We start from the raw sequence: 27,170 nt of genomic DNA, 5'->3' as shown, positions 1-27,170 counted from the left end.
AATAGTATTCACATTTTGTGAACTTTTTCCACATTTGACTATATTACAACCTCAAATTAAATGTTTTTATTTGGGTTCTATGCATAGGATCAACTTAAATTTTGTTTTTCCAAAAGTATACTACTTTACTAATGAACTTGGGGGTCAAAGCAAAGCAATGCACTGCACTTCACTGCACTGCACACCTTTCAGATTTGAATTTGTGAAAAATGCGAAACCCTGAAGAATTTTCCGTACTGGCAATTATGTCACACGTTTCATTCACTTATCTTACAACATTTAATTAAAAATAAACTAAAGTTTGAGACTGACAAAATGTGAAAAGACATTCAAGAAGTCTGAATAGTTTTGCAAGGGATTGCAAACACAATTTGGATGTAGAAACGTCTGTATTTAGTGCTTGCTGCTCAAGGACTCGATCTAATAAAGACATGTGCGGTTGCTATTGTTAAAGGAGAACCTTGGATGAATAAAGCTTTTAGTTTTGGATGAATAAAGCTTTTAGTTTTCAAAATCTCTCTTGAGATTTTCTTCAGCAAATGAACAACCCACATTTAGTCCTTCATTTTCTAAGCCAAAGTGTAGTGCAAATTTTGTGATTTACATAAATGTGTTAGAAATACCGAATCGATTTGAACTCTTTTTCTGTTTCCTCTTTATTCTCCTGCGTCTCCACCCAAGGGTGTCTTCACAGGCAGCTTAGGCTGCGGAAACTTGAGTGAGAGGAGAGCTTCTGGCTTAATCTTTTGTGAGAGCGATACTTCTGAGTGTAGTGCAAATTTTGTGAGTCCACCGATGCTTCTGCATCTTCGTAACCTTAGTATTAGCACTGTGTGATGACATGGATTGAACCATAACGAGCTCTTTCAATGTTTTCTTTTAGAGCATGTGTTAGCTGCATGCTTTTTTTGTGTTAAAAAAAAAATCCAATAACTATTAACATGAAAAAGACTTTTTGAAACCGCAGGATCCAGCCATCCAAACAGCCCCTGGTTGCTTCTTTGTTACATATTGTGCCTCGTAGTGCTCAGTTCAAGGCTGGAGTGAGATAGCTTCAGCAGTAACGCTGCTGGCAGAGTTTCTAATGATCTGTCAGTGCTCATGCAGAGATTCATGCACAGGTACAGAAAGCCTGCAGCGTGTTGATGTAGTCATACAGGGTCTTATATTAGTTCCACCTGGTCTTTTCTATGATGCTTTTATTACTATCTTATTGTCAGATCTTAGCAGTGCCATAAAGACCAGCCCCATACATCCTGCTGTTTATTGTTAAACTATATTATGCATACATATCATGTGCAATTTTGACACAAAGGTGCATCTCATTTAATCAGAGTTTTTTCAAAAAGTGCATTTTCATTTCCTCAGTTCCATGAGAAAAAAAACTTGTATTTTACATACATTGAGTGCACACAGTGGGATTTTTTTTCAAAGGTGCTTTTTCTGTTAATTTGAATGATTATGGCTTACATCTAATGGAAATAATTTCACACATCCTTAGAGCATTAGATAGGAATAATGAAAATGATTTCTAATGCAACCGAAAAGTACACTCATGTACTGTGCAGGTGCAGTTCTGGTTATGACTGTGTGGTGGATTTCAAAGCACTGACTCCAGCCTGAGTCGGCTGCTTTTATGTCTCAGCCAAACTCGGATGGAGAGTATAGATGACGGTCAGCTGGACAATCTGTCTTCCCCACGAATTTGGCCAGCACTCAGGCTTTGTAATTATCCCCCAAACTCTTGAGTGCTCTGTGCTTCGCAGTCCTTTCAAGACATTTTTCTTCCATTCAACTTTCTACTAATATGCACTATACAAAGCCAAGTTTATTTAGCATTGATCTGTTGTGATTTATAATATCAATGTCTGTGGATTACCATCCTCCAAACTCTAGCAAACTATTGTTTCGCAGTTGTTTCAAGGCTGGAGTTGTTTTCTTCCACTAAGCTTTCAATGGAATATTGAGTGGAAGGAACAAGTGCTTGGATGTAACTTTGTGAGTAGCTAGGTTACCGAGTACTGCTCTTTTGTCGCTTATGCTTCATAGATGGTGACAATTATTTGTGTTTTAAAAATCCTTCTCTGATTGATCTAACACATTTTAAAAAAAAATAAAAAATTCAAAAATTTCATTAGTTGTAAACCATAATCAGCAAAATAAGACAAAGGTAGACTTGAAATATATCACTCTGTAATAAATTTATGCAATGCATTGATATTCTAATTTATTCAGATTCACCTGTCATTTTTTGGGGGGTCTTTTTGTTCCCCATGACCATGTTGACTCATTCCAACTAACCACGGGTGTGATTTTTCTCCCTCAAATCTCCTTGTGGCTTAAAGAGCAACCTGTCAGATATCACCCATGACGGGTTGAAGCAAGTCTCGGTCTTTAAGGCCCTGAAGGTAACGTGGGAGGAATGGTCTGCATGTCAAGATCACACCCCTACACTGCAATGCTGGGCCACAGCTGTGTCACCCACTGTTGAGTGATTGTGATGATTATCAAGGTGTCAAAGTGAAACTGTGCATGACAATGACATGAATGTTGAATAAGGGTTTTCATTACCTAACCCCCAGCTTGCATGCAGATGGTTTATACGACACGAAAACTCACTAATGTGATTATTACTCTTCTCTGCTTGTCTGAGTATCTCTCTTGCTTTGCCATTGACTTGAACTATGACTTCCATTTTGCAAAAAAACAAAACCAAAACCTGCAGAACCAGCCAGCTTCAGAGCAACATGCGTCCATGTTTTGCTAATCACGAACTCGATAATGTTGGAATTTGTGGTTCAGGATCCAAGATAAGATTGTCATGCCGGTTGGTTGGCTTTTTGTAGTTTTCCAATGTAGTGATTACAATTTTCTTTGGAATGTGTCCCACCTAAATTCTGACAGGGCAGGTAAATAGAAAAAAAAAAAAAAGGTTCGACAGCTGTAGTTGGATTTAGAAACAGCCCAGTTGACCTGCTCACACAGCTATGATTGTCATGCTCTGCGCTTCCAGGAACAGCTAGACTGTAACAAATGTTATGCATTTCCCGTACTTAGAAACCAGCTGTTGCACATTTCTAGTAAGTGTTTCGCCGTTTCTTAAAAGTTTCCAACCTACAATTGTTCCTCATACAGGTGGCACACCCTCAACCTTTCTTCAGTGGTAATTCAGCATATATAGAAACCTTACACCCATATTCAGGCTTGACATTAACATTTCTCCAGAGTCTGTCAGCTTTAAGAATGAGTGTTCAGATCTTCCAATCAAACTATGGTTGACTGCTTCCTGTTACAAATACTCTGAAACTCATTTTGAAATGAAGAAAAAACAGGAAAACATATAACATGAAATCCTGACCCTGGGTCAAATACAGACTAATACTGTTCTATGCTCATGAGAGGAATGAGAGTTAATTTTTCAACTCTAAAGCTAGGTAAAAAGTACCTAATGTGGGGTGTCTAACATACAGCCTGGGGGCCATTTGAATGATTTTGTGCATCTCTTGATCTAAGAATGGCAGAAACCTGGTTTGCTAGATCATGCATTTGCATGCAAATACATAAAAACCATGTTGGGGTGAAATGTTCACTGCTTTGGAGGCCTTCCAAAAAAAGATGCAGACAAATAAAAGATACTCAAATGAACAATTTGAATATACTATCAATCATTTATTTGCATTTTCTTGCATTTTAATTTGTATGTTTGTTGTACAGCCCTACATCCTGTAAACACAATGATTCAAATCAGTACCCACTGTTCAAATGAAGTTCATGCCCTTGATAAAGCTGGAGCTGTGCATACTGTGCCTTCCATAATTATTGGCTTCCCTGCTGAAGATGTGCAAAAAACCTATAAATAAAGGGATACCTGTTTGTTTTCTTTAACACAGACATCTGTACATAACTGCAGCCCCACTTTAGGTTGTTATATATATTTTCTACATTAATAAACAAAGTCTTAACTAATTTAGGCAGGAAAATAAGTCACACTTTAATGGTGGGGGAAAAAAAAACCCCTGATATATTTAATCTTTTGTCTGTTAGAGAAAGAACAGTAATAACAGATCTTGCGTTAGGTCTGCTGTTTTTCTTTTGTATATTTTGTGTAACCCGGTATACTAAATGGTTGTGTTAATGAGCATGGGCATGCAACAAGAGGCCTAATCATATGCTGGTGAGAAATGGAAGACCTTTTCTCTCTCTTTTCAAGTCATCTGGGTCTTTAATAATAGGGGCACGATCCTTCCGTGAGGAATACTGATTAATTCCCGGCTATTCAAACTCATCATGCTAAATTTAACCTGTAGACAAGACGAAGCCCTGCAGCCTCTTGGCCTCCTGTCTGCCTGCAGCCTCACCAGTCTAATAATCTTCCCTCCTCTCCGTGGTGTGTGTGTTGTGCTGATCGTGTCCTCTAACATGTTGTGTGATTGTGCTGTCCGTCACTGAATTGTGTTCCACGCTGTTGGTGATTACCTAACACCTCTCTCTTTCTCTTGATTGTCTAATAGTCGGCCAAGAAGAACAGCAGTGAGCCCAGCCCTTATGTCCACTTCACAGTTGGGCACAAAACCCTTGAGAGTAAGGTGGGTATTGGAAATACTTGCTTGAATTTCTCTATCTTCTTTTTTCTCTTTCAGTTCTTTGTTTGCTTTCAGTCTCACATCTTCATTTGAACTGATGACTGATTTATTGGCAACTCACTCTGGCAAATGTTACTTGTTTGGCTTAGAGGAAGAAGAACATTTGTCACCTTTCATGCGGTGTGCTATATTTAGCTATACATAATTTATTCAATATAAATGTCAGCCAGAAGAATTGAAGAGCTGAAACACTCACAGCTCCTCAATGATTGATTGAAAACCTTTCCCGAATTAAAGTTTATAAGCTACCTGAGCAAGAATAATTAAGGCATTAAACACTTAGAGGGCTGGTTGAATAAGAGGACAAGCTTCATATTATGACACAGTTAAAAGGTGTTACAGTAATAACATGAATATATTTGTGATGTTTGGTATTTCAATGAAACCTCAAGATAACAATCTGTTGCTTGAGGTTTTTAATGTGTTTGGAGTATTGTCAAAATGTTAATTCATTTCAGTAGCTCTATTAATGAAATGTAGCTCATGAACTAAAAAAAAAACAACCTCATTACAGTTACACATTCAATTTCCGTAAAAATGTTATTACATAAGACCAGATATCAGTGCTGCTGATGCACATTTTTTGCCACAGGTTTTCCTTTCACTCAACTTTCTGCTAATATGCTTGGCTAGATTATTCTGTTAATCCCAAAAGACTGAAAATTTGACTTACAGATCGGGAAGAGTGCTGAGTTGTTTATTTTTAAACAGCCATTTGCCACAAGCAGGCATTGCAAAAGAAGCCTGCTCACAGAGTGCTATTTGACAACATGTAAAGCAAAAGCTGAATGGAAGGAAAAACTGTGCACACTGAACAGAGCTCACTGTTCAATATCCTTTATGTCCAGTCCTTTTTTCTGTAACACACTTTTGATGTTGCTTCTGATTCAGGAGGGGCTTCAGCAAAGGAATGTGTCTATGTTGGCTCTCAAGTTTGTTGTGGGTCTTTTGTGATATTTGAAATTTCTAAGAAGATACATTTTGGGTTTGCACGAAGCTGCATGTCATAATCTTCTGTACAAACAGAAATCAACTATTTAAATAACTCAGTGTGTATACTGAATCTATATGAGTTTTATTTTTAGAATTAAATTACTGGGGGGAAAAAATTAACTTTTTGATATTCCAGTTCATTGACATGCACCTTATGTTTCTCCATCAAGATCCGTTACAAGACCAGGGAGCCTCTGTGGGAGGATTCCTTCTCTTTCCTCGTTCACAATCCCACAAGGCAGGAGCTCGAAGTGGAGGTAAAGCCACACCAAAAAAAATTGAGAAAATATACTCCATGAAATGAAGGTTATAAGTTTTTTTTTGTTGTTGTTTTTTTTGGAGATAAAGGATGATAAGCATAAATGCACACTGGGTATCCTACGGGTGCCTTTGAGTGACCTGCTGTCGGAGGAGGACATGACGCTGGCTCAGTGCTTTCCTCTGAAGAACTCTGGACCCAGCTCCACCATCAAACTAAAGATGACTTTAAGGGTAAGAACAGGCCTTACACAGGTTCTGTCTGTGTGCCTGAGTCATTTACAATTGATGTCACCCACAACAGATGTCCAGACAAAGCCAAGCAGCAAACAAATTACGTGAGATTATTTGTATCGATGATGCAAAATGTTTTATCTAAATAACTTTCTGCTCTCAGCTGGTTTCTTCCTAACCTTTCACCTCCCTCTTCTTTGTTTCATCAACATTTTTCAGACACCAGATTAATACACAAATGTTTTAGGCCTTGTCGTGAATGTTCTTTTTTGCCTTCGTAAGAATCAGTGCAGCTGTTTGCAGTGACCTCTGATGTTTCATTTTATTTCTGTGTCCTGCTCTTTTGCACCTGTTTTCTATCTGCTCATTTACTCACCTCTGTTGCATCCAATAACAAAGTCTCCAGTATATATACTCCTCAAACTGGTTTTATGTCTGTTTAGTTCATTAGAAATAACACTTTTCACCTGTGTGTCCTCTGCATTTGGGTCCTCCTTCGCTTACAACATGACAGAATCATTCGTAGTAACAATTTTTTAAGTAAAACTTGTCTGACACTAGGAAGTAGACTAGGAGATTTCAAAAGACTACACATCATGCCCCGGTCCAAAGAATTTCAAGAACATTTGCCAGTGTGTCAATGATTCATACAGGAGGTCACAAAAATACCCATAAAGCACTGCGGCCTCTCTTACTTCGGTTAATGTCAGCGCTCATGACTCAACAATAAGGAAGGAACTGGGGAAAAGCGGCATCCAAATGAGTGTTTCAAAGAATTCAAATGTCCGCCTTTGCCAAAAAAAAAAAAAATCTTAGGGATTCTCAAGACTTTTGACAACACTGGAACATTTTTATAGTGTGGGTTCTTCTCTCTACCAAAAAATCCTGATCGAGAATGTTTTTCTCTCAGTTTCAGACCATAACTTCATAACCTGGGATTAATGGGTTAGTGCAGGTAGCTCAAAAGAAAAACCAAAACACAAGGAAGGTGTAAATGTCCTCTAAGTGTTGTGATATGATCTAAAGCATGCCATTGATGGTTAAAAAGTCTCGTTTGGTAAATTAAAACTTTTATGCAAAGAAAAGTGGATAAAAATTCCTTCACAGTGATGTAAAAGACCCACTGTTGTTGCCCCCAACAACCCTTAAGTTAAGTTAGATTAATGCTTAGACATTTTCCAACTAAATAAAATCCTAAATCAAAAGCTGAATTTTCAATTCACTCAGGTTATCTTTGACTGATATTAGAAACTTGTTTGACAGTCTAAACATTTAAAGAGTGATAACAAAAAGCAAAAAAATCAGAAAGAAATCTGTCAGGAAGTAAATAGTTTTTCACATCCATTAGTTACTGATACAAGTGTTTCAGTCAGTTACTGCCTTGAATCACTGGGCATTAAATTGAATTGTCCTTCATTTGGCTGAAACTTAAGTTCATTAACTTGTTCTGATCTGATTAAAAAGAAAAAATGCATCCACATTAACGGATGTACTTTTCTCTGACCGTGGCTTCCTCAAACATTCACTTACTCTACTGAGATCGCACTAAATCTTTTTATGGTTCTTTAAGCCTGCGATTGATTTCCTGTCTCCTCAGATACTTTCACTGGAGAAGCAGTTCTCTTCAGATCTGCCCTCCGCGGTCCAGGTCAGGAAGTCCAGTGTTCCCCAGACGGCCCCGGCCCCCTCGTTGAGTCAGTCCGCCTCAGAGTCCCAGCTGCTGTCTGCCACGCCTTCAAAGCCAGTTCGCGCCTCCACTCTCACCCTCCAGGACCCCGACGGCGAGCCGTACTCCACCAGCCCTCGCCGCAGCACACCCAACCTGAACACCAGTATGTCTAGTTCCCAGAAGTACCTGCCTCACAAGGAGTCCACTCCCAGCCTGGCGTCGGACATCTCTTTGCCCATCGCCACCCTGGAGCTTCAGCAAAGACTTCATCAGCTGCAGAAGTAAGACGCAAGGACCAATGGATTTCCCTCACCTTACGTGTTCTGTGACCCATCTATCCATATTTTGTGGACACATTCTATGTCTGAAAGTGATCCCGGCTGACTATGGTGTGTTTATAGTGGCTCGGCCTCCAGCCAGTACCCGCTGGGTAAGATCCAGCTCACTGTTCGGCACAGCTCCCAGAGGAACAAACTTGTTGTGGTGGTGCACTCTTGCCAGTGAGTTTTAAACCTGTTCCTGTAGCCAAGCATGGCTTAAGTGATTATCCAGCATACTTAATAGCTTATTATTCAGATTACTTTGTGAATGAATGAAGACCCCGAAGCCAAGCAGCAGGAGCATGACACAGTTTTGTTCCACGTTTCCACAGAAACCTGATAGCCTTCACCAAAGACGGCTCGGATCCCTTCATACGGCTGTACCTGCTGCCTGACAAGAGCCGGTCGGGAAGGCGGAAGACGAGCACGATGAAGAAGACTCTTAACCCGGTTTATGATCAAACGTAGGTTTAGCACTCTCCGATCAGCTTTTCTGCCACACTGCTATTAAATCTAATTAAAACAACTACCCACCTATATTTTCCACACCCAGACCTTTAGTTTATTTTATTTGCATCATTTTCATAATTCTGGGGCGTGGGGAGTCCGGATACAGCTTTATGTCTGCAGTGATGCACCACAAGGGAAACCAGGAGGCAAACAGATACAGGAGAACGAGATCTTAGCGGTGAAAACTTAGTGGCGTTATATTATAGGCTTTTGCAGAAAATCCATGTGTAACGACAGAAAATTGATGCAATATTGATATATTTGAAGTTGTTTTAGAAGTTCAAGTTTCATATGAAGCAAATCTGATATCGTCACTTCTTCCTCATCGCTTGTAGCATTCACATTCATGAAAAGATATGGACTTTTCTTTTACGACCTTCTTCAAACAATCTCAAATTTAGTGTAACAGTGGTTTAAGATTACAGGTTTGCTTTTCAGGTGGACTTTAGATGTCGCTAAGTGATCTACAGATTTTGATTGGAGTCTTTATAATGTTGATATTGAATGTGTGAACTTGTGTCTGCAGGTTTGAGTTCAATGTCTCCACAGTGGAGCTGCACAGGAGAACTCTGGATGTAGCGGTAAAGAATGGAAGGAGCATCCTGTCCAAACACAAAGGCCTTCTGGGAAAGGTGACAGTAACACTGACAGGTGTCTTTATGTACAGTACAGTATGTCTCTGACTGTGAAGGTTTTCTAAGCGTCACATATGTTGGATTATAAAAATACACAAAATGAAGACAAAACACAATTTTCCTTGGTTGCTTTTTTTTTTAGCCTCTTTTAAGTGTCAGAATAATTTAAAATTAAAATTCTTTTAAGATTTAAGATGAATTAAATTAGTTTTTGTCCAAACTTAACAAAAGCAAAACTAAAATTGTAACAGCAAAAAACCCAGGATAAATCTGGGGACACTACTAGTCCATAAATGACGAAAGAACTTTAGCATCTGGAAATATTAAAATCATACTTTTGAGAAAGTATTATTGCAAAAGTCTTACAAAAGAAAGTCAATTTAGTCATGCAAGGCGTCCAAAGAACGCATTTATTTGTGCAATTTGTGTGTCTATGAAATGTTGCGCTTGTCATTGGTCTATTTTCTATGAACCAGTTTTTTTATTACATTTGTGATAATATTAATAAATAACGATGTTTTCAGAATAAAAAAAACATTCATTCTTTTTTTTTTTTTCTTTTTTGCCCAAATGTAGTGAACGATGCAAACAATGCACAAAACTGGGACTACAACAACAAAAACAAACACCAAATCGACCAGTATCAGAAGAACAACTAAATAAAAAAAAACACATGATTTAATCTCAATATATTTGAAAGAGAACAATATCTACATTTAAAAAAGATGACAAAACAGCAGCAACATCCGAGAAAACATTTTTTAACCCTCTGATGCGTGAGTGACTGACTATACAGTCTTATGTGAGTGGGTCCTTTTTGGCCCGGGTTCCAGTCATTGTGTTTTTATGCTACTTTTGTCATTTTAATTCAAAATAATGTTTTGTATAATACTTTCTACTGTGTTTTATTTCACACAAGAGTTATTTCATGTTTGAAATATTTTCATTTTTCACTTTTTTAAACATTTTTAGAACAATTTGTAGAACATTTTTAAAACAAAATGACAACAGCAGCAATTTTACAACAACAATGATGAAATGTCAATAATGGACAATGTTAACATCCATTATTTGTGTGTGGGTGTGTGTGTGTGTGGGCATGCGGGGGGTGGGGGGGGTGTGCAAAAGAGCACGTTTTCTGAAACTAGCTAGCTAACCAAGCTAGCTAACATTACTGTCGCTATTCTATTATGCTGTGTGTATCACGCATGTGAGTGTTTGTATGCGTGTCATCCATCCATCCATCCATCCATCTTTCGTTTTTCTGGGGTGGGGTCGTGGGGTCAGCAGCCTAAGTAAGGAGGCTCACAGTTCGCTCTCCCCAGCCACTTGTTCCAGCTCCTTTGAGGGAACCCATGCCGTTCCCAGACCAGCTGAGACACATCGTCAGCGTGTCCTGGGTCTTCCCCGGGGCCTCCTCCTGGTGGGACATGCCCGGAACACCTCACCAGGGAAGCGTCCAGGAGGCATCCTAATCAGATGCCGAGTCACCTCAACTGGGTCCTCGACATGAAGGAGCAGCAGCTCTACTCTGAGTCCCTCCTGGATATCTGACTTTCTCACTCTATCTCTAAGGGAGAGCCCAGACACCCTACAGGGAAAACTAATTTTGGCCGCTTGTATCCATGACCTCGTTCTTTCGGACATGACCCAAAGCTCATGACCGTAGATGAGGTTAGGAATTTAGATCAACCACTAAATCAAAATGACCCGAACGCGGGTCATTTTGGACCCACTCACGGAAGAATGGGGTAGTAACATAAAACATGCTGTTTCTTAAAATGTATAAAAGGCAAATTAAAAATTTGAATTGCATGATATCAGTAACGTGTTTCTTGAGGAATACCTGGAATATGAAGTGATGAAAACTTTTCATTACAAAGATATTGCAAAAAAGATGACCTCACCGGGTCAAAAAGGACCCACTTACCCATCAGAGGGTTAAGGCAAGTTATTTCTGCAAAAGATGAAATAACATAAGAAGTATAAAAATATCATGGAAAAACATGATCTCAAATGACACATCAATTGTTATTAATTAATTCATGTATTGATTTTCTCATTCAATGTTTAATTCTGTACCTTCATGTTTTTTTTTTTTGTTATATTGTAAATTAAATTTCTTGTCCAAATTTGCAGGTGCTGGTAGATTTAAGTGGAGACGACATATCAAAAGGATTCACTCAGTGGTAATCAAACCTTTTAATCTGGATTCTTATTCTTTCCTTTCATTCACTGATTTAAAGAGAGTCTTATTGATTTAGCCCTTTAATATTTTGTTCTGCAGGTATAATTTAACGGAAGACGGTTCATCTTCTCAAGAATTGAGAAGAAGTCAAGAATCCCTCATCACACAGTGAAACCTCTCCGTACTCTAAAAGTTATTTTGTTTTTCAGACTATTTATTATGTTTTTTCATGACATTTAAAAGAATTTGGGCATTCAAGAGATTTTCTTTTTTGAGAAAAACGGCTAAAGACATACTATACTTTAAAGTTGTAAAAAAAAAAAAAAGCAAACCGTCTTGTTTTTGTTTGCTGGGTTTTATGTAAATATTAAGATTGTGCATATTTATATAATTTAAAAAAATAATAATAATTTGCAGACTTTTTTGTGGAATTATGTTTCTTTAATGGACGTTTTGTAGAAATATGTCCAAATTCCTAGAAATTTCTGTGACATTTATGCAAAAAAAAATGAGACAAAATCTGTTTTGTTGTTTATGAAAATGAACCAAAGGAACAGATACAATCCCACGCATTGGCCTCATAAGTAGCACTCCTTTTTTGTTATTTATTTTAGTTTTGTTTTTATTATTTTTGTCATGCAGTGTTATTGACCGTTTACGTCCTATTGTTCTTTATGCCTGTTAAAAAAAAAAATACATGTGATGCATGTATGCAAATTGTATTTATTTTTGGAGATTTGTACAATATTTGTGATTTTGAATTTTATCTGAGATGCTGAAGAAAGTGGCATTTAGGGCTATGAACAAGTGCTGCAAACTACATAGGTATATAAAAGAGGATACTTTAAGGGTTTGAAGAGTTTCAAACCAAATGTGAGTCATGTGAACAAAGAGAGATAACTTTTTATGATCAGGTTGCTGCAACATGTTGAGATGATGCATCTTTGCCTATGTGCTTGTAAATGTTTTGCCTTGCAATTTTAACTGTTTGTTGCAACTTTTCAACACATTTCTTCTGATCTATCTTGTGCCTTAAAAACCTGCGATGTGAGTTTTTTTTCTTCTTCTTCTAAAATATTAACATTTTCAAACATTTACCTGATGCCAAGTGGCTTTGAATAAATAAATATGTTCTTTTGGAAAAATCTGTTTATTTTTTATCATTGTAATAAATACAATATTTCTTGTATTAGAAACACGACAGCGTTTTTGTTTGATTGTGTTTGCACAATCTCTTTAGATCAGATTCCCAGGTTTTATGCTCTTTTTGTTCTTCTGCTCACCTTGCAGGTTTTATATAGGATTACAGTCTCAGCGAGCTGTGAAAGAAGGTTCATTTTGCCTCCAGTGAACCATTTCTGTGTTGATTTTGCCTTGTTTTAAATGACTGTCCTGCTGAAAACCTTTTTAACAACAATCCAATAAAAATGTTTAAAAACACGAGTCACGGCTCTACATATTTTAAAACTTTGAAGACAAGGTTTTGATTTTTCAGATTTTAAACATTTTATCCAATTCTCCCAAATCACCATAATGCATTCTGATGGATAAACCTTTAAGTGTTTCTGTTTTATGACGAAAATTAATTTTTACAACTCCAATATCAAATTCAACTTCTGGGATGTGGTCTTTCTGAAAACAATTGGGTTCTTATGTCTATATGTTACAGTCAGACCTCCTTATTGGTTTTATAGACGTTAGTATTTTTTATTTTATTTTATTTTAGAGCATCTATGTAGAAAAGTATCACTCAAAGTTGAGTTGCTGTGGAGAAAATATTTATGTGGTAGTTTGTCGCCCTCAAGTGGTTGAGAAATGTAACAACTCCTACGTCAAAAACAAACGCCTGACGTCAGGACGGAAACAGTCTATCCAAATTTGCGCGGGTTAAGTCGGCTGTCATTTTCTTCCCGGTTCCCGACTACAATAACATAAACAAAAAGGTAACAAACAACTGAGCTAACTTTATAGTCAGATTAATTCTTCATTTAAATGTTAGCTCGGAACTATCTAGTTAGCAGAGAGGAGTTAAATTTATCAAACGTAGTGTTAAATGTGGTCGACTAACAGTCGGCCATAGTTGTTTTGGTTTGGCAAATACTCCGCCTGCTTGTGAAGAAGTCAATGTTCTCACTTCTTTCAAATATTCAGGCCACTTCGTATCGCTTGGATAACCCGGAATAATGTCCAAGCGAGATGTGTTTTTAGAGGCTACCTCTAAGGAAAAGGTGGAGGACTTTCTTCGCTTTATTCAGCTTCATGTAAGTGGCAAGCTCTGTTTACTGTATTTTATTACGGCGAACTATAGACGCAGACATCGGTATCTTAATTTTCGGGTTATACATAGTCTTAACACATGCCTATTACCCTCAAGGGTTTTGATATACGGTTTTCAGCATGTTTTTATTTATTCTAGATGTTATAGACGTGTTCCTTCTCCAGTGGAATTGATCCAAATGCTTGAATTACTTCCCCAAAATGTTACCATCATTTTATGTAGGTGTGTCAAAATCTGAAACATATAGATAACATCACAAGTCTTTAGTAATAAATTTTGATTGAGATGAGTATAAGTTGACAACATGAATAAATTTATTAAATATTACATTTAGTAATACATTTAATAAATAAATAAATAATTTATTTATAATATTTTTATATATATTTTATATATAAATATATTTATTTAATAAATAATTTATAGAGAGATGTAGGGACTTGAGTATGTCGACAATGCTTTTCGAATATGAGAATCTTTGAAAACATGTAAGTATTGCATAAAAACATCATTTGAGTCATCATGAAAATACTAATATTGCTAATAATGCTTGGGTGCAAAAGTAATTGCAGCTGTTTTAAATATAAATAGTCATGTTATACAATGTCACAATCATTCCACAGGCCTGTAAAAAAAGGCATAACCCAGTCCAGCTAGACTTTTTACAATACATAGGTATAATTAATATTTGATTATTGAATGAAAATAACAAAGGCCAATGCTTACCTTTCCAGTTTGGATATATTAATATTAACCTCTGATTTCATCCAGTTTCAGTGCCAGAGATGCAGACAAATCTTTAACAAAACTGCACCAAAAGTTAATGACATGCCAAAGATAAAAACACGGTGACCCAGCCTGCATCCTGGGTTTGTTTCAGGAAACATAAAACCCTGAATCTTCTTTCTTTCTTTCTTTCTTTTTTTTTGTCTGAGCAGAAGGACAAAACCGAGCCCTTCGATGTTGAAGAGGTGGTCCAGGAGATGCCCAGAGAGCAGAGGGAGGCTCTCTGGGGTCAGCTGGACTCGCTCCTCCAGGAGATTCTGACGGATTTACCTCCAGGTCGCTGGGAGGAGGACGCGATGCAGCAGGAGTCGGCGCCGGATCCTGTGAGTTCATCAGTCACTTCCTGTCCAGCTGGACGACATCAATCAAGCGTTACTCAGAGTACCTCCAATGTGTTGTTTTCTGATTGTTTTGAAATGCGTGGCTACATGATTTCTTCTCTTGATGATTCTAGAAAAACCTCTTTTAATTGCAGAAGCACGTCATGGCGGTGGTGGACGGTGTTACCCTGGTGGCTGCTGTGTCTCTGAAGGTCTTACAGGACGGAGACACGTACGGTGCACTTTTAGATATCGCCTGCAGGCTTCATGGTGAGAATTATGTTGTTGTTTGATTTGACAGATTTAATGGTAATTGCACTGAATCTTACATATTGCTTTTCTACTGACACCCACCACTCAAAGCGCTTTACAACTAAAGCCACTTTGCTCTCTGTTCAGACTGTTCCCAAACAGTCTGAACAAGTTTGGAAGTCAATTTCAGGAAATTTCACATCTCATTCGTGCATCTCTCTCTGTTAAGGCTGGACAATATATCAGGAATATGTTGTCATCGCAAGATCATTGTGTTCAATATTCACATCTCAAATGTCTGGAGTTCAATAATAACTGACTAATGTATCCTAAGTGTCATGAACTTACATTTTACATTTTACTGTTATGTTTAGTCAGTCAGATGCTCACACAGGACACTAATGACAATGTCCAATATGCTAAAGGTCAAGAGAGATGGAAGCACAGATGAGAAAAAGAGGAAAGAATAAAATGGGCTTAACAACTAATGTCGCTTTGCAATATTTACCGATAATATTACCACCACTGCAAGATTTTCTAACATCGTACAGCCCTAGTCTGTGTGTCTGTCGGTCCATCCATGTGTCCTTTCCTGCCGTTGCAGGAATGCCTGACATAAATTCACTCTGAATCTTTACATTTAAAACCACAGATTCTTAGATTCCAGAAATTAGCAGTTTATGTATCGTCTCGAATTGGACTTCAGCTTTTTCCAAGTATGGGTAGGTATGAAAAAGGAAAAAAAATGCACGTGGAAAATGAAAAAATGTGTTTTTCCACACTTCTATTCTCTTGTTCTTTTCTTATTCTTTTTTGTGTCTTTCTTTCTTTGGGTTTTGTACGGGATTTGCATATAACCTTCATTATAGTCTCTGCAATCTTCAGTTTTCGATGTTTTAAAATGTATGTTTAAAGCAGAAATTTTTAAGCTGTGGCATAATGAACCTGTAACATCAGAACTGGGAGAACTATGAGAAGTGTTCTGTGAATAAACTTCCTGTGCCTCTCTGTGATTGTAGCTGTTTTTTCCCCCCACCAGATGTTTTGGTGTCCCTCCCCGTGTCCGAGGCGCCGCTGCAGCTCCGCATACAGACGCTGTTTGAAACCTGGTGGAAGAAGGAACTGCTGGAGAGGGAAAAGTTTGGGCGCGCTGCTTTCCTCATCTCCCTCCAGAAGAGCTTCATCCTAAAGAAACCGGTCAGTGTATTCTCCCAGGATGTTCAGTATTTTTAGAAACAGGAGAGACGTTTTCTGGCTGAGGGTAAGATCATTCTGACAGGCAGGAGGAGGAGAGAGAGAGAGCCGTGAGCAGACCTAATATTCTCATCTGTGATCTCTTTGTCAGGCTGCTGAGATCCAGAGGCTGTGGAGTCTTCACAACGTTCTTAAGAGTCTGGAGTACACATCAGAACACAACAAGCAGATAATCGACTTGCTGCTTCAGTGCTTTCACCGTCCTACTCACATTAGAAACGATGATGTGAGCGGAGGCGGTCGTTATCGCAGTTTCTCCGACTTTGTCCTTGAGCTGTCGGCCTGACGGTGTGTTTACTGTCGCAGGGAAAGCGATTCCTGGTGTTCCTTTTCAGCTGGAACGTTGATTTTATCTGGCTTATCCACGGCACCATCAAAAACCAGCTGGAGTTTTATCAAAAGTAAGAGGTGCTCTTCATAGTCAGTGACTCCAGTCAGTATATATATATACCAGAGAGTTTAATAATTTTGTTTTGCTTTATTCTCAGGACCCTAGCCACTCACATCGCGGAGATCTATTTCAGAGCCTGGAAGAAGGCCAGCGGCGACTTCCAGGAGACGATTGAGAGCACATGCATTCAGGATTTCATGCAGAATGCCATTTTGCTTCAAAGAACATCACCGGTTCACAGCAAAGTTAGACAGGTCTGCCTCGTTACGGCTCGTTCACATTTTTGTAATATCACAACCGTAGAGTTAGGATTTACAAATAAGTACAAAAAAACATGATAAGTGATGTGGATTTCTGCTTAGACCCCTCTAATCTGATACTAAAATCCTTTGGCCTTCAGAAGACAGATCATTAGTGAGGCCTTTTGGCAAAAAACAATGCTTGTAATGGATAACTACACTCTAAACATAACATACCCATTGTGAAACATAGGAGGGGCATGAAACAACTTGCTGGGGGGATGCTTTACTTCCTACTTCCCAATCGTGTCCTATTCTTAAAGGTTTACAACATAAAATCCAAGTGAAATGTGAAAAGTTTGTGGTTTTCTTGTGGTAAAATGAAGAGTTGTATCCTGTTTTGCTTTCAGCGTGTTCTCTTTTCCTTATTTCATGTAGATCGTGAGCTATTTTCACTCGAGGAAAGGATGCCCCAGTGTAGACAAGATGCTATACAAACTCTACAAGCCGATTCTCTGGAAGTCTCTCAGCGTAGGCAACACACACAATTAGTTCCTGGGATCATTCACACTGTGCTTACGTGCTGTTCCAGTGCTGATGTCTGCTTGACGCCTTCAGGTTCCCAACTTTGAAGTGCGAGCAAACGCCACTTTGCTTTTCACCGAGGCCTTCCCGGTGCACGACCCGGAGCTAAGCAACGAAAACGTGGACATGAACATTCAAAAGCAGCTGGACTCGGCAATGGTGGGGATTATTTTAAGAAATCAGGATGGAGATTAGTTTTTATTCCCTGTCAAATTCAGTTCTTTCATCCTTCATTTTTTTCCCCCCCATTACTTTTCATGATTTTTACAAATTTCATAAAATGCAGAAATACTTTCTTGAGGAAAACAACAAAACTCTATTCTTTTAAGAATGATTGACAAATGAACTTTGAAAACTGGTGTTGAGAAAGGAAAAGTACGACTTCTACATGTGAAGAATGAGGGAACGCTGAGATTTCCAGCCTTGTTTTATCGTTTCAGTGGAAAACGATTATTTCAGGGGGGTGGGTGAGCAAATTTTCACACGTATCTAAATGTCTGTCCTCCTCAGGCGCTCCTAGATGACTCTCACCCCACTGTGCGCTCCAGTGCCACGCTGGGAGTCTGTAAGATCCTGGCAAAGTGCTGGGAGCTCCTTCCGCCAACGATCATCACAGACTTCCTGAAGAAGCTGGTAACGGAGCTGGCCGCCGACAGCAGCTCTCCTGATGTCCGCTGCTCAGTCTTTAAGGTAGAACGCCATGGCCTTAGTTCAGCTTAAGTCAACCTACAGCAGAAAAATCCTGGAAATTTAATTTTGAATACTTTGATTCAATACAGGTATTCATGGAGTTCAGAGGCTCACAAGCCTAACTTAGAAAATCAGTGTCTTTGCTTATGCGACTGATATTTGATTTCTTCACTAGATTTTCTTTTATTTTAATCTTTTTTTTGTGTGTGTTTGTTTTATTAAAAGAATCTACAACCTCAGTTGTATTTGACGTATCCCAAAATGTCCCATATCAGTGAAAAACCTTTATTTATCAACATTTTAGATATTAGATAAAAAGCACAAAAACCCGATTTGTATCAGTATAGCAGGAAAAAAAATAAAGATTTCTAATTTTATAATCTTTACAAAACGCATAGATGTTAAAGGACATCTTTACATTTTATTAAGATTGAATATGGGGGATTTATTAGGTGTGATTTTTTTTTCACACCATTTTACATTTGGTCAAAGTGACATCTTACCCACAATCAGGTAGGCACAGGTCAACAACCACAATCTTTAATGAACGTAACAAAAAGTAATTTTTGCTTCGTAAAACTTGTTACCATGAAAGGCCCCTATTTTTTCATATTTTATTTTTATATTGTTTTTTTGTTGTTGTTTTTTTTTATGAATCTTATGGATTTTTATGTTTCCTTTTTTTTCTCTTGCAGTGCCTGAATATTGTCCTGGACAACCCACAGAGCCACCCACTGCTGGAAAAGCTGCTGCCCACCATCAAGAACAGTCTCCACGACAACTCTGAGAAAGTCCGCACGTCGTTCATCGACCTGCTCATCAAGGTCAAAGCAGTCCGTGCTGCCAAGGTGCGGTTTGTTTGGAGAAAAAAATATATATATAGTTGCATTTTCATTCTGGTATTCAGTTCATTAAGACTCGACAAAGTGCTCAAAAAGTTGCAGTGATGTGTGGCTGAATCTAATAATAAAGTGTCAGTGTCTCTTGTGGTCAAAAGTGGTATTACAAAAACAAACTAAAAAATAAAGCTGATTTTTAAAGTCTGGCTAAAAAAAAAATACTTAACATTTTAAGAGCTGCAGGTTTCTTTTTTGTTACTGGCTTCTTGTGGTAGACCTCAAAAAAGTTCCTTACATAACTGTTGATAAATCCCAAAGTTATACAATTTCTTTTAATGCAGATTTAGAAACTGACTCTCTTGATGGCTTTTGTAAGAGTGGTAAAGTAATAGTAGTCAATCCACTGCTATTATTTCTGAAAAAAACATTTTCTATCACAAAGTAATTTCTAATTTAATCAAATAAAAACGTGCCACAGCTCCACCGATTAAGCAAGTGGGAGGCTTTTCTCCTCACCCTCCCCTCTTTCTGTCTCCTTCCAGTTCTGGGATGTCTGCAGCATGGACCACCTGCTGGCCCGCCTCGCCATCGACTCGCTTTCCGTCTCCAAGCGAATCGTCGACCTGCTCTTCAAGTCCTTCTTCCCCGTCAACGAGCCGGAGAAGGAGTGGTGCTGCAGGTGCATCACCCTCATCCAGATGAACCCCATGGCTGCCAGGAAGTTCTACCAGTTTGCTCACAAACACACAGCTGCCACCAACATCAGTGAGGAATAAAAGTTTGTTTTTATGAGATCACATGACAGGCTGTAGCACTGAATAATTTAGTTTCTTTTTTTTTTTTTTTTTTAATATTCCAGTAAAACTGATTCTGGCTATTCGTCGAACTCTGAACAACTGCATCCAGGTTGACTTTGACGTGACGGAGATTAACGACAGCAATAAGGAGAACAGCACAGTAAGACGGAAGCATTTATAGACTCTATTGAACTAATAAGAAGTGCATGAGTGAGAAGAAACAGTTACATAGCATTCATCGCCATTCATTCTGATATCCTTGAATTAAATTTGGGGTAATAAACTGTCCACAGCTCAGGAGGGAGAACCCGTAGACTGTGTAATTATGAGTAACGGACTAAAATGCATTGACGTTTGAGGCTGTAATGGGATAAAATGTGAAAAAGTGGCTATGAAGACTCTTGCAGGCGACGCAGAACCGATTTAAACTCGATGTCCAGTCGCCAGCAAGATCTAAAGTAGCACTAAACTCTGTGTCAATCAATGTGTGTTTGTTGCTCCCAGCAGGGCGGACCGCTGGTGTTGGGACAGGACTTGTCCGTCGTGTCCAGTTTGCTGGAAGTCGTGGTCATCCTGTGGAGAAGTGTTGAGAAGGCGCTGAAGCAAAACGAAGAGGCGCACAAGTACACAGTTGCCAAGTTTGGAAATGTCATGGCCAAGTATTTCCAGGCTTTTGAGGTAAAATAGCTGCAGTCCGTTATTATTTTAACGTTTCTCTAAACGACAGCGTAAATGTTTTTTGTTGTTTTTATTACTGTTTTTTTGTTGTTGTTTTCTTTAGGATGAGCGCTGCACTGTACCTCTAATCCAACTGGCCTCTTGTATGCCTCCAGCTGCAGCTCCAACATTTAGGTGGGCTACAATGCTAACTTCTGATTGCACTTGATTGTGTCTTGATGTAAAACGGTCTAACTCGACTGTCTTGTATTGAAATGTCCTAGCCGCGGCGTGCTGTCCAGACTGAGGAGGATGGAGTCGGGATCTGCTCCAGCTCAGTTCAGCCAGCTGCTGGACTGCGTCTGCAGCTGGGGTCAGGCGGCCGACGTCCTCGAACTGGTCTCTGATTGGCTGGGCGAGGCCGTTCCCAAGCAAGGGGTCAGTGGTCAAGGCTGCATTCCCTGTGCTCTCTGGGAAACTATAGACAAAAAGTTTGAAGACCGCTTTAAAAGTTTGCCAGGAGAAGTGCGTAAAATGTCGCCTGCTCCCAACTCTAGGACAAGGCCGCTAAAAGCAGAAAGGTGCGAATCCAGGAGACGGCGGAGGCCAAACCAGACCTGGCTCTGGCGTATCTGGAATACCTTTTCAGCCACACTTCCACACGGGAGAAAGTCCTGGCTGTGGGCGAGGGGCCCCTGAAGGAGCTGCACACGCTTTTAGGGAACTGGAAGGTATTTTATAAAACGGAAAGGTTGAAACACGTAACAGTGAATCTGTTGCAGCCTTCCTCTACAAGTAACATGTTTCTCTGTGTTGTCTCGGCAGTCGGTTCTCTACACTCACCTCAGATCCTCCACTGAAGACCCAAAAAGACCCGAAGTGGAGACGGCGCTGAAAGCCTTCGTTTACCACGGTCGCCTCGGTGCTCATCTCCAACATCACGTAAGTCTCTCTCTCTCTACTGATTAGCATCTGTCGTCCACCTGCTCCTGTGTTTTGTTGAAATGAATGCTCCTTTTCATAGCTAGTTATAGTTTGCTGAAACAAAGTGGAAGAAACCTTTCTCTGTTTCATGGATTTTCATGGAATACATAAAAATAAACCTGTAAATGTTCAAATTTGTTCTTCTGGAAAGGAAACAGCAGTTTATGCGTAAGCCCAGATTTTGCTCACAAGTTCAGTTATGAACATACATAAATCTCCACAGCATGATGCTGCCACCAACATGCTGGACATTGAGTAGGTTGTTTTTGGAAACTTCACTCTGACAAATGCAAACATGCTTCTCGTTATTGTTTTCAATCTGCTAAAATGGCCAAACGTTTTCCTCCTGAGGGAATTTGGCCTCTTTAGGCTCGACGTTTTGTTCTTCCTGGGTTGTTCCTCAACATCTCTCTTCTGATTGTGGCTGTTTGTGTCTTCCAGGCCTCAGCAAAGCGGTGACGCATCCGAGTAAATCACATTTATGTACATTTGTTTGAAACGATGATTTCTGGAGCCACGGTTATGTAGAAATTGCTCCACAATACTTCTTCACACCTGCAGTTCTTTTTCATTTATTTTTTTTATTCGTCCTTGAGAAGTGTTTTGCTTTCATCTCCCTGGAAATAGTCATAATATTCAAAATGAAGATGAAAGTCGTGCTCTTTATGTCTTCAAGCATCTACACCGTAGACAATTTCCCTGAGCAGCTTCCAGACATCTCTCCAGATGACAGATTTTTATTTTATTTCATTTTATTTTTTTGTAAGCCAGTTTGTCCCTGGCGATGAGCCCGCTCCTTCTGTCTTCAGCTTGACGAGAAGCTAAAATGAAAACAGGAAGTGTTTTCTCTGTCTGCCAGTCGACAGCAGGTCGGGACTACCTGGTCTCCGTGGAGCGAGTGGCGGCGTGGGTCGCAGAGAAGATCCTGCCCTTCCTCACCGGGAGCGACGACGGCGAGGTCTCGGAGGGGTCGCGGAAGCTCGCCACACAGATAACCGAGGTGAACTTCACTGTTATCTCTTTTTGGAAACAAACACAGCTCCAAAACTGTGGCTTATTTGCTCATTTGCTATGTGAGATTTGGTTTCATTATTGCTCTGTAGTTATTAAACCTCAGCTGACCTTAATAATTCTAGAATGGAGAATGATTCTCATTAGGCAGATATTAAAAATATTTTTTCATTTCAAAACTGAATTTGTATTTGCATGATTGATGACTAAATAGTCTTATATTCTCAGACAGACGGAGCTGTTATTTTTTAAAGTAATGCCTTTTCGTTCCCGGTATTTGACATTTTGAAGAACTCTGATGTTTTTTTTTGTTGTTGTTTTTTTCCCTACATCCAACATGATGCAGATTTTCTATTTTCTCCCGGAGGAGCTAAATATGACGTGAATGTGCGTCAAGCTGGAAACTGGAGTCTATTTATATGATCACTAATGCGTTTTAGAAATCAAACCTGACATTATCCAGGGTTTAATATGCAGTATGGAAAAGTATGAGAGGGAACAAAATGTGTTTCCAGATTTACTCATGTCTCTACGGGTGCAAAACCCATATGGCTTTCGGTTTGATCATTAATTGGTTTGTCCATCTGTTTCACCGTCTATCAGTTTCTCCTTCGATTTGTGTCAATTTATTTGTTTTCCTTTAACTCATTCATCCACCCTGTTCTCCATCCAAATGTTGGTCCTGAGAAGTCAGGGAAAAGTCTGGAATTTTGGACATAAAAAATGAGTTGAATATTAGATTAAAAATCTAATCTTCCAGATTAGATTTGTATTTCGCTCACTTCCACTCCGGCTCATAACCCGGATCAAAAGGAAGCCTGCTGTTGCTGCTGTTGTTATCCTGGATGTTTGGTTCCGTTTAGCTCGTGTTCCTCCTCCATCTGGGACTCGGAGCGCCGCTCAGTAAATTTAGAATCCTCATTGATTTTTCTGCTCCAGTCCACACCACGCTGCTGTACGCATCCCTCCTTCTGCTCGCACTACTGAAGTGGATTGTTTTCCCATTTCTCCTATCAATCCCACTGTTTTGTCAGCTCTTTAGAGTAACTGCAGATGTTTATTTTTTTGTTTTTTATCAGAGCTTCCTGAAAGTGTGCCGAGACATTTTCCTCGTCGGTTTGGGGGACGAGACGTTCAAAGGCCAAATCCTCCACCTGTGCTCACTCATCCTCCTCTCAGGTGAGAATATCATGATATGTGAAGGAGACGTTGCAGTTTTGCTAAAGCAGACAAGAAGAAGGACGTTTCCCTGAGGTTTACCTCGTCTAACTCTTGAACGTCTTACAGGGAAGTAACGGCAGCGTTTGTGTTTGCAGAGGCAGGCTACACGTGTATCCCAGCAGTGCTTCCGATTCTAAAGGAGGTGGCAAACAGCTTTGTGCCTGATTATAACGACCAGGATCAGGAGTCCAACTTGGTCATGTTGGGTGTGGTGGCCAACATTTTCCAAAAGATCATAGAGTTGTTGGCACGTCGCCTGAGGAAAGAACCGGAAGAGGGACAGCTTGTAAGGAGTGTTTTTTTTTTTGTTTTTTTTTTAATTGTCATTCAAATAATTCTGTTTTCTGTTTCAGTGGCTTGCAAAAGTATTCACACAAAATATAAAGTATGCGCGAAAATTTAGAGTTCCGGTTTTTAACGTCTTGAAACTCTCCGGTCCACTTCAGCTGTGTCGGTCAGCCGTTCCCAGCCTGACGGACTTCCTCCAGGTGGCACAGACGTGGGATGCGGCGCTTCGTAGCGGGGTGCACTCCACCGTGTTTGCGGCCATCATTGTGGAAAAGAGGCATTTGCTTCAAAAGGAAAAAAAAAAAAAAAAAAAAAAAAATTAAAATGGCACAGAACAGAGCCTGTCAAAAGGCTGGAAGTTACCTGCTTTCATCAGCTTTAGTTGACGGAACCCTAACCCAAGTGAAAGATGTATTAAATGGTTTGTGTTTCTTTATTTGAAGCTTACACATCCTGAAGAGGTTGTCATCCCGCAGTCTGTTGATGAAATGCCTCCTTTGTCCAGCTTACTGCTGTCTGTCATCCTCAAATCCCCCTCTATCACAAGGTACACACACTCAGTGCTGCTGATTTAGTCAAATTCGAAAGACGTTTTATAGATTTTTCTTTTTTTTTTTTCTTTATAAATTCCCGCTTTAGGTCATTTTTGGCAGAGGTCTCGTCATCTTTGGAGTCGGACGCCCTTGACAGTCTCTCTGAGCTGGCGGCAGTTCTGCACGTCTTGGCGGTCATTAAACAAAGTACGTTTCCGTGCCTCAAAACGTTCACATTGACATTTGCTGTTGCCATTTATTGAAAATGAATGTGGTTTGTTGCTCATTAGCGGGGCACTCCAAAGGCGGGATAAAGAGAGCTGCCGTGTCTGTTCAGCAGCATCTTCATCAACATGCAGGCTGCTCTGTGGACAGTAGAGAAACCCAGAGGTGAGTTTTCTTTTCTTTTTTTTTTCTTTTTTTTAATTCAATCAGAGTTTCTGTAAAGGACTGGAAAAACGGTTTAAAAGTTTGACTGTTTACGGAGCCTAACAGTTTTTCTTTTTCCCCCCCCAAAGGGTTATGTATGACTCTTCAGTGAAGACCCTGAATGCTCTTCTGCATTTCTAATCTTCCACAAATTAAAAATGATGAGTTTGTGTGGCGTGTTTTTGTTTTTTTTACATCTCGTCATGCTCTTCAGATTTTAACTGTATCAACATGTGGAGAATTTATATGAAAAACTCTTCAGTTTTTACATTTATGATATTCACAAACTGACCCCGACAGTTTAGAGATTTCTTGTTTTCCTGTACACTTTTCAAAGCTCTCATTTTCTGTCTTCATATTTAAAACACATTTTTGATGTGTCTGTATTTGTCTTCATATCTGTTGTGTTGTCAGCCCAATTTTTAACTCTGAAATAAAACAAACAGCTTGATGGACATTTATAAAAAGGTGATTATTATTTATGGCTAAAAAGGACACTTTGTGTGATGTTCATACCTACTAATCCTACTATACCTGCAACCCACATTTTTAGAGTTCAGGCCCTAACATTTGTATTTTTATACATCCCCTAATTTCTTATATTTATTGGGTAAAAACATTGGTGTTATTTATTTATTTATTTATTTTAACTAAATAACATACTTCAGCCATAAGAAATATGTAACTTACAATATCCTTCAGAGGTCCTTAATGGTAAAATCTGAAATACTTGCAAACACTACATTAAAAACAAATATGATTAAGGGCATTAAAATAAAATCAACAAACAAAAATATATGTAACTTTTTAATAGTGGGATGAACTCAAATGTAAATATATAAACAATAAGACAATTGGTAAATTTGTAACCTGTTGGGGTTTCCTTATGTTATGCTCCACCTTTTGAAAATTGACATTTAAATATCAGCACAGTCTTCATAGCTACAATAATTAATTTCTTTTCTTGCAATTCACAACTCTGTTTATTTTTGTTGCGTATATGTTTTAAAAGAAAAAAAAATAATAAAGGCTGATTAATTTTCTTCCCTGTGTGTGTGTGTAAAATCTAGTTTCTTAATGGCAGCAATAAATGAGTGAGAAAGTCAGCAATTCTCTGCCACATTCATCTAAAGATGAAATTATGTTTTTTCTCTGCATAGTTCTTATAAATCCAAAAGTTTTTTTTTTCTTCCTTATTTGCAAATTGGTATATTTGCAGTGCATCAGAAAATATCTTCACATAATGGAATTCAGTAAAACTTTTGAATGGATGTTCAAATTAAAAAGCCTAAGATGGGGTTGTATATATTTTTTGTATCTTAGCAAATAGCATCTAAACATACTAGATTACCACAGGTATTAATTAGGTCATCTCTCCAAATCAGTAAATTTAGATCCAGTCATGAAATATTCTCTCCACTAAACATTTCACAGTCAACTGCTGTTGATTCATGGGGTCATGTGTGTGAGTTTGGTCCTGATATATTATTTGAGGCACGCTGACCTTTTCTCTTCCAACATCAGTGTCTGACCTCAGAAATGCGCTTCTGGAATGATGGTCAAAACTCCCTCCAAAAGCCCTTTGTGATGACACGATAATGTGTGTGAAGGCGGGCGAGTGAATATTATTATTATTATTTTTACTTGTATATGTATCACAAATCAATGTGTTTTGAGGACTTCGCAACAGAATCAAATGCGTTTGCCTTCACGCCGTTTCGGTGTTTCATTTATAGTTCCTCCTGCCGTCAGTCTCCTCTCCTCTCGCCATGTGTGCTGCTTGACGTCAGGACCCTAGGAGGGGCTCCTCCGTCAAGCTGGTCGCTGTTCGTGGTGCTGAAACAACGCCTGGCTTCGGTTGTGCCTGAGCGAATCGTTCCGCCTCTCTCTCTCTCTGCCGTTCCTTCTCCCATCACTTTTAATCTCCTGTCCTGTGCAGCCGTCCTCCCCGCCTTCGCCCCCCCCCCCAACCCCTCACCCCCTCTGAGGTCGAGGCTGAAAACAATGCAGTTTTAGCGAAGGTGTGCGGGAATGGATTAGTGCTGAAGGCAGGAGCGGTATGGATTCTCCGCGGTGTCCCGTCCTCGTCGCTGCGCTGGTCGTCTGCCTCTGCTCCTCACCTGCCGTCTCTGACAGGAAATTCGGTAAGAATCCGCGTTTTATTTA

At 39.2% G+C, this 27,170-nt stretch overlaps 2 protein-coding genes across 6 annotated transcripts in view; both read left to right on the top strand.

The window, feature by feature from the left end:
• The window catches only part of esyt2b (extended synaptotagmin-like protein 2b), a 41,499-nt gene extending 28,963 nt beyond the window's left edge, over window positions 1–12,536 (top strand). The window contains exons 14-23 of one of the 4 annotated variants that reach the window (XM_015055859.1): window positions 682–783; window positions 4,512–4,586; window positions 5,807–5,893; window positions 5,979–6,128; window positions 7,726–8,078; window positions 8,199–8,297; window positions 8,450–8,581; window positions 9,154–9,259; window positions 11,402–11,451; window positions 11,550–12,536. In XM_015055859.1, the coding sequence (XP_014911345.1) occupies window positions 682–783; window positions 4,512–4,586; window positions 5,807–5,893; window positions 5,979–6,128; window positions 7,726–8,078; window positions 8,199–8,297; window positions 8,450–8,581; window positions 9,154–9,259; window positions 11,402–11,451; window positions 11,550–11,622 (1,227 nt within the window). In that variant the 3' untranslated portion in view covers window positions 11,623–12,536. Of the gene's footprint in view, window positions 1–681; window positions 784–2,345; window positions 2,409–4,511; window positions 4,587–5,806; window positions 5,894–5,978; window positions 6,129–7,725; window positions 8,079–8,198; window positions 8,298–8,449; window positions 8,582–9,153; window positions 9,260–11,401; window positions 11,456–11,549 lie in introns of those variants that run through there. The other 3 variants (XM_015055869.1, XM_015055878.1, XM_015055885.1) reach the window with 3 other exon arrangements.
• A 769-nt stretch (window positions 12,537–13,305) lies between these two features.
• Window positions 13,306–25,465, top strand: ncapg2 (non-SMC condensin II complex, subunit G2). Of its 2 annotated transcripts, none has more exons than XM_015055846.1 (27): window positions 13,306–13,393; window positions 13,602–13,711; window positions 14,667–14,837; window positions 14,990–15,104; window positions 16,126–16,283; window positions 16,432–16,566; window positions 16,647–16,741; window positions 16,829–16,985; window positions 17,409–17,501; window positions 17,589–17,714; window positions 18,066–18,245; window positions 18,941–19,093; window positions 19,627–19,849; window positions 19,944–20,041; window positions 20,389–20,559; window positions 20,663–20,733; window positions 20,823–20,976; window positions 21,096–21,269; window positions 21,364–21,480; window positions 22,382–22,522; window positions 23,613–23,712; window positions 23,850–24,040; window positions 24,201–24,331; window positions 24,482–24,589; window positions 24,682–24,782; window positions 24,866–24,965; window positions 25,094–25,465. In XM_015055846.1, the coding sequence occupies exons 2-27, from the start codon at window positions 13,634–13,636 to the stop codon at window positions 25,143–25,145; spliced, it is 3,393 nt and encodes a 1,130-aa protein (XP_014911332.1). In that variant the 5' UTR covers window positions 13,306–13,393; window positions 13,602–13,633; the 3' UTR covers window positions 25,146–25,465. The 2 variants fall into 2 exon arrangements, with proteins under 2 accessions (XP_014911332.1, XP_014911323.1); XM_015055837.1 differs by having other exon boundaries at window positions 20,386–20,559.
• Window positions 25,466–27,170: the final 1,705 nt, after the last annotated feature.

Source organism: Poecilia latipinna, unplaced genomic scaffold (genome assembly GCF_001443285.1).
Source record: "Poecilia latipinna isolate Pla-1442-1.1 unplaced genomic scaffold, P_latipinna-1.0 Scaffold59, whole genome shotgun sequence".
In the NCBI taxonomy this organism is placed as follows: domain Eukaryota; kingdom Metazoa; phylum Chordata; class Actinopteri; order Cyprinodontiformes; family Poeciliidae; genus Poecilia; species Poecilia latipinna.
The sequence above is the reverse complement of the archived record's forward strand: the minus strand, read 5'-3'. Positions and strand labels throughout refer to the sequence as shown.